The sequence below is a fragment of the Antedon mediterranea genome, chromosome 1, assembly GCF_964355755.1.
Source record: "Antedon mediterranea chromosome 1, ecAntMedi1.1, whole genome shotgun sequence".
NCBI classification, from domain to species: domain Eukaryota; kingdom Metazoa; phylum Echinodermata; class Crinoidea; order Comatulida; family Antedonidae; genus Antedon; species Antedon mediterranea.
This window is the reverse complement of record NC_092670.1, coordinates 32,256,378-32,275,558: the sequence shown is the minus strand read 5'-3', so window position 1 is coordinate 32,275,558 and position 19,181 is coordinate 32,256,378. Positions and strand designations below refer to the sequence as shown.

General features: G+C 36.3%; 2 protein-coding genes across 3 annotated transcripts; both read right to left on the bottom strand.

The window, feature by feature from the left end:
• Positions 1–2,818: 2,818 nt before the first annotated feature.
• LOC140063682 (potassium/sodium hyperpolarization-activated cyclic nucleotide-gated channel 2-like) lies at positions 2,819–18,753 on the bottom strand. Of its 2 annotated transcripts, none has more exons than XM_072110142.1 (12): positions 18,053–18,753; positions 17,557–17,806; positions 17,022–17,208; positions 16,185–16,348; positions 15,751–15,826; positions 15,507–15,656; positions 15,004–15,222; positions 5,036–5,182; positions 4,172–4,412; positions 3,789–3,884; positions 3,404–3,493; positions 2,819–3,005 (listed from the first exon to the last, which is right to left on the bottom strand). In XM_072110142.1, the coding sequence occupies exons 1-12, from the start codon at positions 18,132–18,134 to the stop codon at positions 2,995–2,997; spliced, it is 1,713 nt and encodes a 570-aa protein (XP_071966243.1). In that variant the 5' UTR covers positions 18,135–18,753; the 3' UTR covers positions 2,819–2,994. The 2 variants fall into 2 exon arrangements, with proteins under 2 accessions (XP_071966243.1, XP_071966244.1); XM_072110143.1 differs by having other exon boundaries at positions 17,557–17,788; positions 18,053–18,719.
• LOC140050656 (uncharacterized) lies at positions 6,442–12,879 on the bottom strand. Its single transcript, XM_072095805.1, has 2 exons — positions 12,766–12,879; positions 6,442–12,339 (listed from the first exon to the last, which is right to left on the bottom strand). Exon 2 carries the CDS (start codon positions 12,142–12,144, stop codon positions 6,442–6,444), a length of 5,703 nt encoding a protein of 1,900 aa, XP_071951906.1. The 5' UTR covers positions 12,145–12,339; positions 12,766–12,879.
• Positions 18,754–19,181: the final 428 nt, after the last annotated feature.

Below are 19,181 nucleotides of genomic sequence, written 5' to 3'. Positions count from 1 at the left end.
TAGAGTAGTGTATTATTCACTTGGGATAAGTGAACGTACTACACTATTACATAATACATATGATATATGAACCCCTTCCAAATCTATTATTAGAGCTCCCAGCTTAAAAGATCCTACAGTATATCTGCCTCAGTTCTAACCCACTTTTTAGAGAAAAGTTCATTGAATGAGAAACTCCTGCCCATTTTATATTTCACCCTGCTTCCGGCCAATTTGATTAGAACATAGTATGGACAGACAAATAGATGTATTACATAATTCAGTGTTTAGTTTTAGTCTGAATCGCTATCTACAGGATGATACTAAATTACTTCTTCTATTTTTTTTTCACAGAAGGGAAGACACTATTTGAAGAAGGCTCACGGTGTTCTTGTGTAAAGTTACTATATAAACCAGTGATTATGATGGTAAGAAAAGATGCTATTTTAATACTTTACATTTTCTGACCTATATTGAATACTGAATACTGAATATTTTCTATAGCCCCTTGCGGTAGAATTTACCAGGCCTACTAACTAGAGTCTGCACACATTAAAATGTTTTTACTTTTCACAATGGAGAACAACATATTCAGTGAAATCATCATCATCATCAGGCTGTGTTCCATCATACATTGTTGGGTACCTAGGTGAAGCCCTCCTCTAGCAATTCCCATTTTCTTCTCTGTAATATGCAATTCTTGTCCAAGTTGCTGACATTGGTATTTTTTTGTCAATCAGGTCCTTCATTAGTGCAATGAATAAGTCCAAATACAAACAAAAATTGTTAGTTTCATGTCCCCCTTCAAGAACCACATTACTTCTTTTACTTGTATTACACACATCTGTGATTATTTTTTTAAATGATAGTATTCATGAAAAATTTAAAATAATAATTAAATTTTCCATTGAAATTACGCGGTCTAACAAGTGTTTGAAGGTGTGTAATGGCAACTTTTAGATACTGTATATATATATTTGGTACATCATATACTGTAGCCTAAAATAGCCCTTACAAAAGCAAATTTTTAAACCATGGTTGAAATAACAAAAACTGTATGATGATCTATAACCTTTGATCTGTAGCAATCAGAACAAACTTTTAGTGATGTCATCTTCTATAAATAGAATGTGTTAAAATAAAAGTGATATACAAAAGGTATGTTGAATGCATGATAAATTGGATGTATTGTTATTCAAATAAATTGATTGTCAGAGAGCGTGAAAAATGTAAGTATATGAGGAGACGCCTTGTCACCTATGGACATCTAATTAAAATTGGTCACATTTCATTCGTTAACCTGGCAATTAATTAAGCTGAAAAAATTTAAAGCAAGGCATGTAGAAAGGAAATATTTGTGTTGTGAGATAATCAGAAATAGTATATCCAGTGTGAAATATCGTCACGATGTTCGTTTTGACTCATTTGCCTGTCACTAATGTATACAAGCTGTGGTCAGCTATATGAATGAAACAACCCATACAATGTGTTCACAATATCATCTGGTAACTAACTACCATAAATAACAAATATAGATTAAATGTATTAAAAATTCTGAAAAAAGATTGTACAATAATTTGCTTCATTCAAATAATTTTCTCTTTTGTTTTACTTATCAACATCCAGCATTATAACACACCTGAGTATATCCCTGCCATTTGATTGGTCCATTTTGTATCACATGCCATTCATTAGTTATACTGCACTATAGGTATATTTAATGGTTCTATTTCACATTCAACTTTTTGTGAAGATTTTGGGAATAAAGAAACAAGCCTTTTTAACCAAAATCAAAACAGAACCTTGTTTTATTGGCAATAATGATTAGATTGTGTTGTATTTCAGGAAATTGTTGAAGGTCATATGAAAGTCAAAGGAACCTTGGAGACAATTCGCAGCTTGTTGTGTTTGTTTTGTGCGTATTATTGTGAAAGCTGTGATGCCTAACGTATTGCAATCTGCGCCACTAGTTTTACAGTGATTACTCATTTCACTTTCTAGGCTCATCTGTCTTTTGTGAGGTTAGTTTCGGCAAGCAAATGATGTGTGATATCAAAATCTAAAACTCTGTCTACACTATTAAACTAAAATGTGTGATGTGCCCAAATATGGTAGTGATATGACATCCATATTTGGGCACATCACATTTTTTAGTCACATAAAGTTTGATAGACAGAGTTAAGGATAACTAATCCAGCATGGAGCTACTGTAAGTTAATGTTATAGCTCCATGTCTAGAGTTAAACAAAACTCTAAATTAAGCGAGTGTAAATCATCTGGTCAGTAACAATAGGGCAAATGTCTCTAGATCATCAAATGGCTAAAACCATGGTCAGTTTATAATGACCCTTACACATACGCTATAAGTAATTAATACAGGTGCTTAATATGATACTGAGCCATTGTTATATTAGTGGAAAATGTTATCTATATGTTAAGGTAACTTTATGTATTACTATTACTATTATCTTCAAATTTTACTTAAAATGCTGCTAAAAGTTGTTTTTTTACAGAATGGTATTTGTGATATACAGAACACTCAGGGGTTTTTGTATTATAATTTTGTTTACATTTTGTACAAGAATTGATGTTGGTAAAAAAGTATTTAAAATGCGTAAGTTTTTGTGGCATTTGTATGACAACATAAATAGGTGGTGCTCTGGCAATTCTTTTATACAGTAGTATGTTACAGGATTTTAGCAGTATTTATCTATGTGGTTGGGTGGGTATACTAAGGTAAAAGAACCATCACAACAGCCTTCCCCTCACCGTTTTAATTGACCACTGAAGTCAACCATTCACTTTAACACATAATTAACGCAATATATACAGTATATATAAATAAAATGAATGTTTATTGTCAATGGTAGCATACACATTAAATCGATGTTAAATTGTAAATGGTGCTAATTATGATTTTAGCTTTGAATAAATTTACTCAACAACAATAACTGGTTAAATCGTTCTTTCGTTGTGCATATAACTGTAGATGGAAGAATCATAGTTTCGTATTTTCTATATTGATTCTGAAACGAAAAATGAGAAAGGAATGGAATAGTCAACTCTAAAGCTCTGTCTACACTATTGAACTAGTTTCACAAGTGCCAAAATATGGCAGTGATATGACGTAATCGTGTCCTTAAGTTATTTGCTTATGCACTTCTTAAATATTTAAGCAAATATTGATAAAAGCCAACCCTCTTCTTTATATATATTTTGTTTTATCCCCTGACACTGACACTGACGTGATATTTTTCATAAACTCTTGTGACGTCGTCGGTTAAAGTTAAGGTTAAAGTCGTGGATTGAATAGTCCCTATTCAAGGAAATTGTGCAGCAGTTATATTTACTTTAAAGAACTAAGATACTGCACTGTATTAAACTCTATACTTCGCGATAAAATTTAAAAAAAGTTTATACATACGACTTTGTTCAGATGAATCTTTGTTTTTAGAAAGACGTTCATTTGCAACTTGTGTCATTAGAGAACTGATCGCTGGATGGTCAGACAACGCTAAAAGAAGCATGTGTAAAAATGACACAATATCACGTAATTATTAAAAGTTAAAATTTAAATAAATTTAATTAAAATTTTCAAACAATCTTTCCTATAAATCCTTTTATATGCAATAGATCTCATTGAAAATCATAATGTCTTGATTGTACTAGAGTAAGGTAGATAAGGTCTGGAAAGGCAGACCAATGGGTATACTAGCAAAGCCGAGTAGGGTTTCTTAATGGGTTTCTTATGTAGGAAAAGATTCAGCAATACTTTTCCATCTTTGCCGGGAATAGTGCATTTAACGTACCTTCATTAAAATTATCTCTGCTTAAACTGTAAAGATCACAAGTGGCAGACGCTACTACTGTTGCCACTCTCTTGATATCGGTTAAAAGAGCAATTTCTGCAAACAATAAAACACGATAAGAAATACAGTAATCTTGATTTTTCAAATTGAGGATATTTTTTTAATTGAATGCAATGAAACTTGCAATATCACCACCACCATTGCGATCATTTCACTCACTACTGGAGATTTGTGATGGGTCAAGAACTCTATGGCGGTGATTGTAATTCTTATGTGCATGCTATGCACAATGAAGTGTTGTTCCATCAATTACCACCACACTACATTGTTAAGTCTGATTATGTGGTTCAAATAGGCCTGGTAATCATTGGTGGGTGTAATACCTCCAAAATGATCTCCGTCGGAAAGTTTACCAATTACTTGGCCATCCACAATGATGTCTACAGACCCGTGCTCTATGAAGTACATAGCCGTGCCTCGAGTGTTTGCTTGTATAATTTCGTCGCGTTCTAAATAGACTTCAAACTCCAATTTTTGGATTAAGTCAGAGACAAAGTCTTGATCAGCGTTTGCCAGGAAATCAACCTTGTTGATCAACGATTTGCACTGGTGCTGGACTAAAGCCTGTCAAAGAGCAGTTGGAAGTTATAAATTGAGATGGTAAAAGACAATAAACATATAGAATATCTGGAATTTAAATGCAAAACACTGGGTCTATTTATCCAAAGGACCATCGAATAAGTGCAGAGGATTCGGACGGTGTCACAGATCAATTTATAACATTTAGGATATCATCCTCTAATAGTTCGTAGTTGAAATAAACTTGTGTTTTTGTATTTCAAACTGATGAAAGCTTCCCTAATTTCAAAGACTAACATCCTGTCTCTAGCTCAGAAAACACACCGATATACTTCACTTTTACTGCCGTGGACTGTCAAGATTGACAGCCTGGTCGTATTTTTGTTCGTTCATAAAGCTTGGTTCCCACTAGGACGCAACGCAATGACGTAGACGCAAAGCAAGCGAGTTTACCAATCACACGCGATTGTTCGAATAATCTATCCCTTGTGATTAGTCAAATCACTTTGCGTTGCGCTACGACCTTACGTTGCGTCCTAATGGGAACCAAGCTTAATTAAAGTAACGCACGTTATATTTGTTTACGGAGTGAATCTGGTATCCGATATTAGGTGAAGAGAAGGGTCTACGACGTCTGTGTTGCAGATTACAGCTAACAATTAACTTACAAGTCTGATAGGTCTGTTTTGCTCACTCATAATTGCGTGATCATTGAAGTACTTCCGTTGATATCGATGCTCGTAATAATCCAAAATCCTTTTCTGTATATTGAATGGAACTTTGTGGAACTTCATGTATTCCTTAACTTGGTTAATCTAAAATGAAAATGATAGAGTAATGTAACTATAGTTGTAGCCTTTTTTATGCAAGGTGTTCTCACATCCACGTCAAATAGTGATAATGGGAAATTAAGTGTTCCGAGAGCCTTTTTAATTTAAAAGTTAGCCAGAGCCTTTTTCGATAGGCTATAAATAGAAAGTTACCGAACATTTCGAGCGACGCGAGTTCTGACTTCCGTATTTTATAGGCTGTCTAAATTTCCTTTTTAACTCGTTTATATTAAATTATATTGCTGTTTAATTGATTTCTGTGTATTAGGAATATTTATATTAAACAAAAACCACAACAGTACCAATTTTTGTTGATTATGGATTCATTTATTCGAATTCTAAGATAAACGTCTAAGCCAAGTGTAAGCGTAAACAAAGCGAGTCATACGACGAAAACAAGAAAGTGAAAACTAACTAGTTTGTTAAAATAGTTAATGTTGGCTCCAATATTTAAACAAACTTCAAAATACACCATACAATATAAAGCCAACGGTTTCAATGCGTGATTTAAGTTTATTCTGTTCCTCAATATAATCAGATTCCAAATCCCATAAAGTATCACGATTGACTACAAACAAAGGATATAAAAAACGTGTAACTACAAATGTTTATAATAAACTATCTATAATTATCTACTGTAGTAAGCTATAGTAACATCAAACTACAAATTATACTATTAAATCAAAGCATTATATAATTTCATATAAAATGTGAATACTGTGGTACTATAGATAGCATACAAATACTTGACCACAGATCTAAAACAAAGATTCCCTTGGTATATCTTATTACAGCAGGCTATGCACTCAAGGTTGTTACAGCAGGCTATGCACTCAAGGTTGTGTAGCAATGTAAAACAGTAGCCTATATACTAGATACAGTAACATTAATATTTGCCTATTTCATATCATGTAAAAGTATTATCATCCTACAAACTATTTCAAACTAAACTACTAAATATAAACTTATAACTCATAACACTATGGGTACTTACAAGACGTTGTGCTATCTTAAATTTGATGATTTTGTCCACTATTAAAGGTTTGTCTATCCATGAAGTTTCTCAGTTAGCATATGAGATGTAGATGAAATTAGATACTTTAAAGATTCTTTGTACTATTGACCTTTGACTTAAAGGGTCAAAGTGGCACTAACATCCCGGCCCCTTAATTGTCTAATAACAATTATCTAAAAGCTTAAAATACGAAACGCCACACTAAATCTAAATGGTAATGCAACTCCTTCTAGTTATCATTTTCCAATAAAATTACTAATTTCGATATTGGACGTTCCAATACAGAATTCTTTGTCTGTACTTCAACGATTCTAACTACTCCGTTGCTGTCTGGTTTAACTTTCGTTATCTTTCCTAATAGCCATACATTCCTAGGTGCTGCATTGTCGACTACAAGTACGACATCACCAGGTTCAACATTTCTCTTTGATCTCATCCATTTCTGTCTCTCTTGTAAGGCTGGCAAATACTCTTTCAGCCATCTTCTCCAAAACACGTCTGCCATGTACTGAGCTTGCTTCCAACGGCGACGAGCATAGATGTCGTTCTTTTCGAATATTCCTGGAGGTAAACTTGTTTTCTTGTTAAGTAGGAGTAGATGATTTGGCGTGAGAGGTTCCAGATCATTATGTTCACCTGAGACGGATGTTAATGGTCTGCTATTTATAATAGCCTCTACTTCACACAAATAAGTATGCAAACATTCATCATTAATGTTCTGCTCCTTCAGCAGTGAAGATAGGATGTTTCTTATGGAGCGAATCAGTCGTTCCCATATTCCGCCGTGGTGTGAAGCTCCTGGGGCGTTAAATGACCAATTTATACACCTTTGCAGCATTGCATTGTGAATTTTGTTTTGGTTCCATTCAGCTATAGCTTCCTTTAAGCACTTGTTAGCTCCGACGAAGTTGGTGCCATTGTCGGAACGAATTTGTTTCACTTGACCTCTTCTTGCAACAAATCTACGGAGAGCGTTGATGCAAGAGTCAGTGTCCATAGAATGTGCCACTTCGATGTGTATAGCGCGAGTTGCCAGACATGTGAAGATAACACCGTAGCGCTTCTCTAAGGATCGTCCCCGTTTAACCTCAAAGGGTCCAAAGTAATCTGTGCCGACTCGAGTAAACGGAGGTTCATCGGGTGTGATGCGATCGACTGGTAAGTCAGCCATCTTTTGTTCACATGTTTTACCTCGTAATTTCCGGCAGATAACACATTTACTTATAATTTTGCGAACGGCTGAGTTTGCATTGATGACCCAATATTTCTGTCGCAGTTTCGAAATGACGTGATTTCTACCACTGTGTCCTACTACGGCATGCAAATGGCGAATGATTATTTCAGACACGTGTGATTTGTTTGGTAGGATGATGGGCTGCTTGCTTTCTTCTGGCATGCTAGCTCTACATAACCTCCCTCCGACTCTTAGTAGCCCGTCGGATAATTTCGGGTCTAACTTGGTTATTGGGCTCTTTCTCTTTATTGGTTTGGTCGCATTAGTGTTTAAATGCTCAATCTCTTCTTTAAACGCACTTCTTTGAACAAATATTAACACTTCCTTTTCAGCCTCCTCGATTTCGGCTAAATCTAGAGGCTCAAGAACAGCTCTGGCTGTTTCGTTCTTTATCTTTGCGTGTAGGACTCGTTTACATCTTAGCAACCAAGCAACAGCTTTCGTTAACTTGGTCCAGTCGGAAAATGTGTTAATTAGTTGATTAATGGTACCTTCTGCTTCTTTTGTTAGAATAACATTCGCTAAGATTGGTGTCTTCACCTCTGGATCATTATCCTTTAGTTCAAGCAAAACTCTGTCTTTTGGCCAATTTTCTTCAATGGTCCACAGGAAATCTGGCCCATTAATCCATCGTTTAGAATTTAAGAATTCCTCAGCGGTCTGACCTCTGGAGGCATCATCAGCCGGATTCAAGTCGGTAGGTACATATTTCCATTGTGATGGTACTGATCGTTCATGAATGGTAGCAAGACGATTAGCTACAAATGTTTGATATCTAGCTGTGGTATTGTTTATGTAACCGAGGACCGCAGTACTATCTGTCCAAAAGACGCTTGGCTCAACTTCAATTTGTAATTCTTCTTTTAGAAGTGCATCAAGTCTTACAGCTACTGTGGCAGCATTCAATTCAAGTCTGGGAATTGTAACATTCTTCAAAGGGGTTACTCTTGCTTTACCCATTAGGAAACTGCAATGAATATCACCAGATTGGTTAACTGACCGAAGGTAGGCAACAGAACCATAACCTCCTTCGCTGGCATCTGCGAAATGGTGAATTTGTGAATGTTTTACCATTCCAAAGTTGGTTGGCTTGTAACAACGATAAACCGAAAGCTTTTCAAGTTTCGCAAGGTCACTTTTCCATACCGACCAGCGGTCCCTAATAGACGTTGGTATCTCTTCATCCCATCCAAGATTCAGTCTGCATAGATCCTGCAACAAGTTTTTTGCAGGAAGGACGAATGGTGCCGCGAAGCCAAGAGGGTCATATACAGAAGAAACGCTTGACAGTATTCCTCGTCTGGATACAGGTTTTTCTCTGGCAGCTACCTTAAAGCTGAAACTGTCCGTGTCTATCATCCAGTGAACTCCGAGTACACGTTCTATCGGAAGGGCATCTCGGTCTAAGTCGAGACCACTTAATTCCTTGGCACGATCTGTTTCAGGTATCGATGATATGACATTACGTCGGTTGCTGCTCCACTTGGTAATATTGAACCCCCCTTGAGCGCAAAGTGATCGCACTTCCTTTATCATAGCAATCGCTTTTTCTTCTGTAGCAACTGATTTGAGGTAGTCGTCAACGTAGAAGTTTTTCTCTACAGACTCTGCTACTTCAGCGTCAACCATGTTGTCTTTGGCCGTCTTCAGCAGAGCGTAATTGGCACAACTTGGTGATGATTTTGCCCCGAACAAATGAACAGCCATTCTGTACTCCTCCGGTTCTTTAGTAAGATCTCCATTTGTCCACCACAGGAATCTTAATAAATCTCTATGCTCATTCGGCACTCTAACTTGGTGGAACATAGACTCTATGTCACCAGTAATAGCGACTTGCTCTTCACGGAACCTCAGGAGTACACCTACTAAAGAATTGGTTAGGTCTGGTCCTTGCAGTAGTTGATCGTTGAGCGAAGTACCATGATAACGGGCAGCGCAGTCAAACACTACGCGTATTTTTCCAGGTTTATTTGGGTGGTAGATCCCATGATGTGGTAGATACCACACCATACCATCGTTACGGATAATATTGTCCTTCACTCTTTCTGCATAACCAGCTTCAATAACTTTGGTTATAAAACGTTTATAGTCTTCATAAAAGGTTTGGGACTTATCAAATTTTCTCTTGAGCTGACTTGCTCGTTGTTGTGCTTGAGCTCGGTTATTCGGCATAAGAACGTGGTCCTTCAGAGGCAAACCAATTTGATAATGACCATCGATCAAGGAAGCACTGCCATCTACCTTACGCATAAACTCTTTGTCTTCTCGTGAGTGGGACAATTTCTCTCCGTAGCTTCGTTCGTTGAAATCTTGATTGGCATAGATTTGAAATTGCTCTTCAAGATTTGACTTCACAGCAATGCGATTGACACGTTCGTCGTTTGTCAGTTCTGAACGTCTTATTGGTCCGTTTATAGCCCAGCCAAGGCGGGTTTTGGTTGCGTAAGGACCATCACCTTGACTATTTATCACTTCCCAGGGTTCCATCGCTTTCGGAACATCATTTCCTATAAGAAGTCCAATTTCAGCGTCCAATTCTGGGATCTTAAGGTCTTGTAAATATGGCCAGGTTCTAATATCTTTCTGCAAGGGTATTTCTTCCTTTGTTACTGGAATCTCCTTTACGGTGTACAACCTTGGTAACTTTATAGGAGTACCACCCACGAGGTTGCTAACTTCCAGCGATGATACAATGTGACTATTAACTGGCTGATCCCTGTGATTTATAGTCGAGAGTATTAACCGAGTTTGTCTTTTTTCTGCGCTCAGCTGCTCCATAAGACTCTCAGTACAAAATGTAGCTGAGCTTCCATTATCCAAAAATGCATATGTCTTAATGGTCTTTCCAGATGTGTTTGCCCGTACCAGTACAGGTATGATAGCCATGCAGCTTCGCAGGTTGCTGCCGGCCCCTATGGCTCCATTGGCCACTCTGTTTGGCTGTTGACCAGTTTGAGTTGAATTTGGCTCGTGAGCAACAGAGGCATCCTTTTCGGAGATGGATTGAGTGGTTTGTGGGTTTTCTTCACGATGTAGGATAGTTGCATGTTCCTTATTGCACGTTTCGCATACAATCTTTCTTTTGCAATCACTGCTTCTATGGCCGGGTATCAGGCACTTAAAACAGAGACCCATAGACATAAGGAAAGCTATCTTTTCACTGTGAGTTTTCTTCTGCAAGGCACGGCAAAATTCCATGGTATGATCACCTTTGCAGAACAAGCAAGGATTGCAATGAGCACTTATCGGTCGTCGCCCTGCTGTTTCCTTCACATCAACGGCAAAGGATTGTGTGTGTTTTCGATCTGGTTTTGTTTCAGGTTTTACTTTATCTCGTTTTGTCTGTCTTCCGAAAACCGGATCAGTAGCCACTCTAACCTCTTGTGTGATAAAGTTGACGAGATTTGCGAAGGTTATTTGGTTATGTTTGTCTCGTATCTCAAGCGATTTTCGACTCCATCTGTCTTGAATGTAATATGGGAGCTTTCTCACGATGGTTTGCAGATTCTTGGGGTGCTCCATTTCCCTCATTGATTTTAAATCATCCATTGCATTTTTACATGTGGTTAAATATATTGAAAACTTTTCCAGTCCTTCAACGTCATCTGGTTTGATGATGTTCCAGTTTGTAAGTTGCTCAATGTATTCCTGAGTAATTTTATACTCATTTCCGTATTTCTCCTTTAATAAACGCCAAGCCTCTTTGTACCCAGTTTCGGCGTCTAGGTGCATACAGCTTCGAACTAGGGAGTTTGCATCTCCCATTGTATATTGTTCTAGGTAATGCAATTTCTCACTTGTGCGCTGAGTACGGGTAGAAACCCTACTCTCAAAGGCCTTCACAAAGGACCGAAACTCTACCAGATTACCTTTGAACTTGGGGATATTGGTAGGTGGCAAGAGATTTCTTTGTTGCTGATCAACTATTAACTGGGTTAGTTGCTGTTGCGTTTGCTGAGATGCAGTCATCTGATTGATGATCTCGTATAGAGCTTGATGTGGTAGTGGATCATATGTTGGTGCATATATTGGTGCATATGTTGGTGCATATGGGTTTGTCCCTACAGGGTGTTGAAACTCAGGAGGTCCATTAACAATATCATGAGTATATATTCTCTCGTCCGGAATGTTTCCTTGATGATTATTATTGTTGTTACTCACTTGGGGTAACATCACTGGCACGTTCTGCAACTGTTCATTATCTGGTTGTTCATAACCGTCTGTATTTACATTTGTTTCGCCGATCCCGCATTCATTTTCTAATTCTTTAATTTCGGCGATCTCTGCTTCTGTATAAATTCGTTCCCGAGCACTAGAGATCTCAATCTGAGTTTTCAACGCAAGTTCTTCCATTTCCAATTGTAGGGCTAATGCCTTTTGTTGCAGTTCGCGTTTTCTTTTGAGTGCCTCCTGTTTTGCTAAAAGTCCGGCTAAATTTGCTGACTCTTTCACTCGATTGCTCGATGCTGCTGACACACGACTTACTCGTGATCCTGTCTGCGATATGCTATCTTCGGGATGGACATCCGTCTCCTTTCTCATACTATGAATTCTATTATTTATACTCCATGGGTTCTGATTTTGGTTTTCTTGGCCGCCCATACTTTGTAGCTCCATAGCTACATGCGAGGTTGCATTTTCAGAGAACATGCTGTTATATTGCTGACCTTCGCCAACTGCGGGCCTTCCATAGTCCATCGCGTCCTATGATTAACTTTCGATAAGTTGGATAAGTTCAAAATTGTATCGTCTTTCAATGATGTTGGCTCCAATATTTAAACAAACTTCAAAATACACCATACAATATAAAGCCAACGGTTTCAATGCGTGATTTAAGTTTATTCTGTTCCTCAATATAATCAGATTCCAAATCCCATAAAGTATCACGATTGACTACAAACAAAGGATATAAAAAACGTGTAACTACAAATGTTTATAATAAACTATCTATAATTATCTACTGTAGTAAGCTATAGTAACATCAAACTACAAATTATACTATTAAATCAAAGCATTATATAATTTCATATAAAATGTGAATACTGTGGTACTATAGATAGCATACAAATACTTGACCACAGATCTAAAACAAAGATTCCCTTGGTATATCTTATTACAGCAGGCTATGCACTCAAGGTTGTTACAGCAGGCTATGCACTCAAGGTTGTGTAGCAATGTAAAACAGTAGCCTATATACTAGATACAGTAACATTAATATTTGCCTATTTCATATCATGTAAAAGTATTATCATCCTACAAACTATTTCAAACTAAACTACTAAATATAAACTTATAACTCATAACACTATGGGTACTTACAAGACGTTGTGCTATCTTAAATTTGATGATTTTGTCCACTATTAAAGGTTTGTCTATCCATGAAGTTTCTCAGTTAGCATATGAGATGTAGATGAAATTAGATACTTTAAAGATTCTTTGTACTATTGACCTTTGACTTAAAGGGTCAAAGTGGCACTAACAGTTAACATTAATTTGGAATTTTTAAATGAAATTCTGAAAACGGTATAATATAGTCTTATATGTATTTTCTAAGATTTCCAAAAATAAGCTTGGTGTTATTTTTCAAACAAATTCTATAAGGAGTTGAATATAGGTCTGTTTTAAGCGAAAGCACGGTGCGCGTAGGCCTAGGGGGAGACGCGGCAGGGCTGGAATAATCGTTTTCTTAGGCGCGGCGAAGAGAATGAGGAAAGATGCGCTTCATCATTGGCCCCTCGATTGTTATTCTTGTTAAGTGGCTGATTCATAATCTTAAAATATGAGGACAAAGGGCTTATAAATTTTGAAATAAAGTGTTGAACTTTCATTTTTCTTAAAATTATTAAGAAGTGGGTGGTGGGGCTGTCTGCAAGCTAGGCCTGGACTGTTTAAATTTGTAAAATACTATAAAATCAATACATTCTTGGGGCTAAATAATTAATGAAATTTCACGATTCCCTTCTTTTTATTATAATAATGGAGCAATAAATGAAATACACACCATTTAACATAAAACCTTTAATATTATCACAAATTAGACAACAAGTTTTGTACATCAAATTAACATCTTTTGTACTAGGCCTTTTTCTATTTATATTTATAATGATTATTTATTGCCGATTTGGAAATCACATTTAAACTTTATAAGAATTACCGCACAACAACCAACCTCCGCTTGAACCTTTAAATAAGTAAATTAAGAAAATATCAAGTTTTTAAAAATTAAATGTCCTTTGGCAATAAAAATCTGTAGATATCCATAAAATTACTGTATGTGTTGTTTCACATATGCCGGTAAATTAATGAGAAATTGTTGTTGATTAATGCTATTTCTATTGTATTGAAGTATGCAGACAGCTTAATAAGAACATCCCTCTGTGATCTGTAAAAAAAAAAACATTAAATTAATAATAATCATTATTTAGTTATATTTGTAATCATTTATTTTTATTTCCTTAGGCCTAGGCCTATAAATACGCGCGCCTGACAATGAACACGCGCCAACAATACACGCACTACTCCACTATAATAACAGGCTAAAGCCTAGCTCTCTTACCTGTAAACTAGGCCTAGACTATATTGATTTTTAAATAAAATAAAAGAGGCTTTGTAAAGTTTTATGATTAAAAACAACTTTCCTATATATTATATAATGTTCTTATTATTTTAAAAAGCAACATTTTTAATCTTATGGTGTAAAAAAATGATATTAGCTACAACCATGTGTTCCATTTTCAGCAGTAAAATAACCAAAAAGGCACATGTTTAAGCAGCCATTAAAAAAAAATAAAAAATAACACCAACGAGATTTTTTTATTAACTACTATTGAAAAATTAAATATCCAGAAAATATAAAACCCACCTTCTCAAAAAATTAGATTGTTTTATTACAGCCTCAACAAGTTAGACGAAATTTTAACATTCGAATACCCTAAAATTGTTTAAAAAACATCGGTGTAATTCACCCTTGTTTGACACAGATATAATGGCTTTGTCGATAAAAAAAACAATATCACGTGGTTCGTAGATGCTGTGTCAAAGGTTTTCATGAATTATTCATTAGTAAATAAAACCAAAAGTTCCAATTGGCCAGTTTGCAAAAACTTAATATTTATTTTTAAAAACAAAGTTGCTTCCGGGTAATTGTTCACGCTGTCTCGTGTGCAAAAACGATTCGCTGCCGATAGAGGGCTCACTACTTTTTTTCCCTGGTGAATTGAATGTGTTCTCTCATTCCAAAAGCACTAGGAGTGGTTTTCAGACGATTTATAAAGTCTCACTTGCGAGGAGAGTCCGACGTCCACATGAGTTTCGTGATTACATTTGGTTGCATCTGCGCAACCCAGTAGCTCCCATTTCGTCAATGTTTAGGCCTACAATATGTGTAAGTCGAGCCATAGCTTCAAATATTATCTCAGCAGAATCATGCTTAATTTTGTTCTGATGCACTGCCAGTTTTTTGGATTTCTAGACTTCATTCTGTCTATAAATCTTTCTTTAACTACATATGTTTAAAGGTGGAATCTACCGTAAAACACAAAGAAACTCCAACATTACCCTTTCGTTGTACAGTCTTGCGGATGCGTCAATAGATAACAATAAGGTAGACATATGACCGATGAATAATGCGTAGAATGTGGCTCCAAAGCACACACTTATGACCGTTAACCACATCTCTGTGATGTTGGCAGGCGGATACCTGCCAAAGCCAAGGCCCAGCATGTGGCATATAGATTTAAAAAACGACCAAGAGTACTGTTCCCATTTTGAAGCATTCTAGAGGGGAAAACATGTCAATTAGATTAGGCTATTTTGTTCAAGTGGATGTGGAAAGAGCATAATAACGCTGCTTGGCGCTACGGGTACGGTACGAATTAACAGGTGCTTAGACTGTCTCTGAGAACCACATGAATTCGACCTACTGTAGTAAGTGTGATCCTCAGATGGACACTGCCTCCAGCAACTCAATCTTCACCAACAGTGGCAAACTCGGAGTTTGTATTTACAAACAAAACTTTGCAAAACTACTCAAAATACACCTATCATGTGTCATAACCTACCTGCAGATTGTTAATAGAAACCCATGAGTCTACAGGGAAGTCCATGAAGAATGGAACAAGGAATTGAAGGCAACAGTTCCAGTGCGTCACGACTAGCGCAAAAATAACCAGGTTGACTATACTGATAATCGCTCCGTCAATATTTAGCAACTATAAAACAAAATAGGATAAAACAACATAAAAACTCTGATGCGTTTGAGTATACTAGGTTATACACCTAAAAAGAAGTCAACGTGAAACTTGCCTCCTCCAATCGTTGTGCATATCTCATAAGACGAGACAACCGCAGCAGACGAAGTAAACTTAACACTTTTATTAATCTATTTTGAAAAAGAAAAATAATTTCACTTCAAGATTTTTCAAAGAGCACTTTTCTAAAAAAGTGAGAACGGTTTTTTCTTTTATGAAAAGGACGCGATATCTTCATGCTGTTTTGACACATAATCTGGTCTACTACCAAACTAATGTTAATAGCAATATAGCTCGTATCCACAGTTTTGATCATCGTGTCTAGGTCCTTTTCAATACTGCTATATTCCCCATGCTGAATTTACACTTAATTCGGTTATGAAGAACGCCCGGCAAGAATACTGTGCATTTTGATATTTTCGAAATGCTCAAAATGGTCGAAAACGATGACAACATCAAAAATCGTGATACCAAACCTCTCAATATTACCTTAATATACGAAGTTTTAGTAGCATCTCATCCGATATCGCCCCTTCTTCTCCGAAATTTTCTTGAGTGAAATAAATATAGTCAAACGGGAAAGAAGAGATAAAATCCAGTGGAAACCATCCTTTTAAATAACACCAAGCAATTCGACGTTTTTGTAGAATTACCTTTTTGAAAATAAAAATACGCTCTGTCTACATTATCAAACTTTATGTGACAAAAAAGTGATATGCCCATATAATGGACATGATGATATCATATATTTGGGCAAATCACTACCATACTTTGGCACACCACATTTGTTTGTCAACCTAGTTTTATAGCGTAGACAGATCTTAAAGGATATTGCTTGTTTTATTTTTAAAATTGCTATTTATTTTAAGATTGAATTATGAAACTATGAAAGTGATGGGGATGATTGTAATGTTGTTAATTAATCGGATTCCTTAGTTTCACGTAATGCTTTTGAAAAAGAGGCAATGTATTGTTATAAAGAGTAAAACCTTTCTCCCACATGGTTAATCATGTGGGAGAAAGGTTTGTCAGCAGACAAGAACCTACGGCTGCTGTTTATTATACATGTATACCATCTGAGAATAAGGTGGACTATGGTGATGATGTGTGTATTCTTTTTTAGAATGTACCAATGTCTTTATCATGCACATGAACAGTGTATGTTTCCGCGACCAACGGCTTTACGTATCATCCTATGATCAGCATTGGTACAGACAGCTCTCCCGATGCCGCATCCTCAGCTCCCTTCGTACCATTACGCCACACCATTGCTCTGAGACTTCTAATTTCAATTACTATAGAGAACCACCCATTCCAATAACTTACTTCTCCATGTTGTCTGGCAATTCCGGTACAAAAATTAAGTACAATATCAATCATGAAAAGGCCGTCTGCGATACAGTTAATCGTCACCCATTCCCGCCTAATTTCATCACTGAAAAACGCTATGTTTACAGGAAGAAGAATCAAAGTCATGAACATCAGAAATACCATTAAAATATCCCAGTACCATCTGCAAAAGTAAACACACATTGATAGTTTCAAGTTGTTGATATTGGATTTATTTCTACTTTTGACAAATAATTAAAAAAACAAAAACTAAAAGTGTTTCTTTAAATAAGATATCTTTAATGTTCCTGGAAAAAAAGAAAAGGACAAGACAGTCTATTAAAGAAACTTGATTTTTAAAGAACTATAATGATTACCAGTAATTTTACATAAATCAAACGATAGAAGAAATTACATTCAGAGAGAGAATCGTCTTGTCCAAATGGTCAGAACTTGACGTCATAAGTTTAGTGTTAGAAAATGTATGTAGACTCAGTTGGCCTATATCTCTGTGAATACTCAAATGTATTACCTAAAATCACTAAACGGATGAATGGTGAATGTTTGAGCTTCTCGCTGCCTTCTTTGCTCATTCTTAAGCGCGTTTTCGCTGCGATAAATTTTCTTGACGAATTTGCTGTTCGACGCGTGGAAAAACGACTTGTTGTGCAGTTGATGGAAAAAAGACCGAGTTTGAGGCGGTGAAGTGGAAGATGGTTTATCATCGTTACCATCACCATGCATTTCAACGGCGACGCCTACACCTTTGAAATATGGAAAAACTTTTGCTGTTTAATTTTCCTTGTGATTTTTATATGAGAAAGAAAAAATATTCTAGGCCTAGTGGCTAGGCTAGGCAGACCTAGCCAACCTGGTCGATCCTAGATATTTATGAGTTTCATAACTTGATAATAGGCCTACTGTAGGCTTATAAATTAATAGGTCTAGGCCTATGTAGGCTCTAGGATAGAGTACGGTGGGCCTAAGCCTATCTTGTTTTAAGTAGGCTAAATACTAATTATTCTAACCTGGTAAATCTTTATGAATTTCTTCTACTGTTGACTTCATTTCGATTTTTTCTTTGTCAAGTGGTCTTACTTTCACATGCATACAAAGTTAAATATGCCTGCACAATGGTCACATCACATTTGCCATTATTTCCTTGTTTTAAATGTTTTTAAATTACGCGTATTTATAATCGAAACTATTTAACTCCAATCGAACGCAACCGCCGCATAAATACACAGACACTGGAACTACGCGCGCGTTTTCCACGAAGAAACTGATGTGGCTGTGTAGCATGTTTTTGCTATAAAAACATTTTACATCACAATTTTTGGTCTAGAAAATAAATGTGGTCTCTTTAAAGTCACTATTCAGATGTATTTTACCGAAAATGAATTATTTTAAGTTCTTTTAAAATGTAATAAGATAATGTTTAGACAAAACGATATACGCGTGAGACGAGTCCATTTCTCTCACAGGGGTTTCTGGTTTACTCTTCTTTCGATTATGTTTATGAGTAAGGCGAGTTCATTGATATCGTTGATTAGCATTTTACCACACAACACAATATCTACATGTGACACAAGTCTATTTGTCTACAACTTATAATTATGACCATACCAGCGATACTGTAGTGTAATGGAGATATGCGCGTGAGGCGAGTCCATTTCTCTCAAGGGGTTTAGAGTGATAGGCGAGTTAATAAATGGATACAGTTGATATTAGCATTGCTGCTACACGTGGCACAAGTCTACTTATCTACAACTTACTAAGTCATAAATTATCGGAATTTCGGGGAAATTGTAAAATCTGTATATAAAATCGGGTAAAAATTGCATTAGGCCTACATCGAAAGAACTGATGATTGATAGCCAGATATTTTCAGGTTAAAGCCCGATAGGTAGCCGAGTTGTTGAGCTGGCAGGTTTGTAACGGGTTGAGTACTATCCGTGTACCGCCGTTTTTAGACCCGGGAATTTGGGATATTCAACCCGCACCTTCTAATAAACACCCGCCACATATACACACTATATTGTATTGTAACACAATTCACCATTCTATTTGTAGTAATCTATTGAGTTCTATATCTACACTTTAATAAATTATAATGATTTTGTTTACTAATTACTTCTGGATTACCGTACTGTATAT

Bases quoted from the DNA above. Each gene is read 5' to 3' on its own strand.
- LOC140050656 (XM_072095805.1), bottom strand. From the start codon at position 12,144: ATGGACTATGGAAGGCCCGCAGTTGGCGAAGGTCAGCAATATAACAGC.
- LOC140063682 (XM_072110142.1), bottom strand. From the start codon at position 18,134: ATGCATGTGAAAGTAAGACCACTTGACAAAGAAAAAATCGAAATGAAG. The intron at 15,223-15,506 runs GTAGGTTATGAC...TTTCCCCTCTAG, and splicing joins TTTCTATTAACAATCTGCAG to AATGCTTCAAAATGGGAACA. The intron at 3,494-3,788 runs GTACGTTAAATG...TGCTTCTTTTAG, and splicing joins CAGAGATAATTTTAATGAAG to CGTTGTCTGACCATCCAGCG.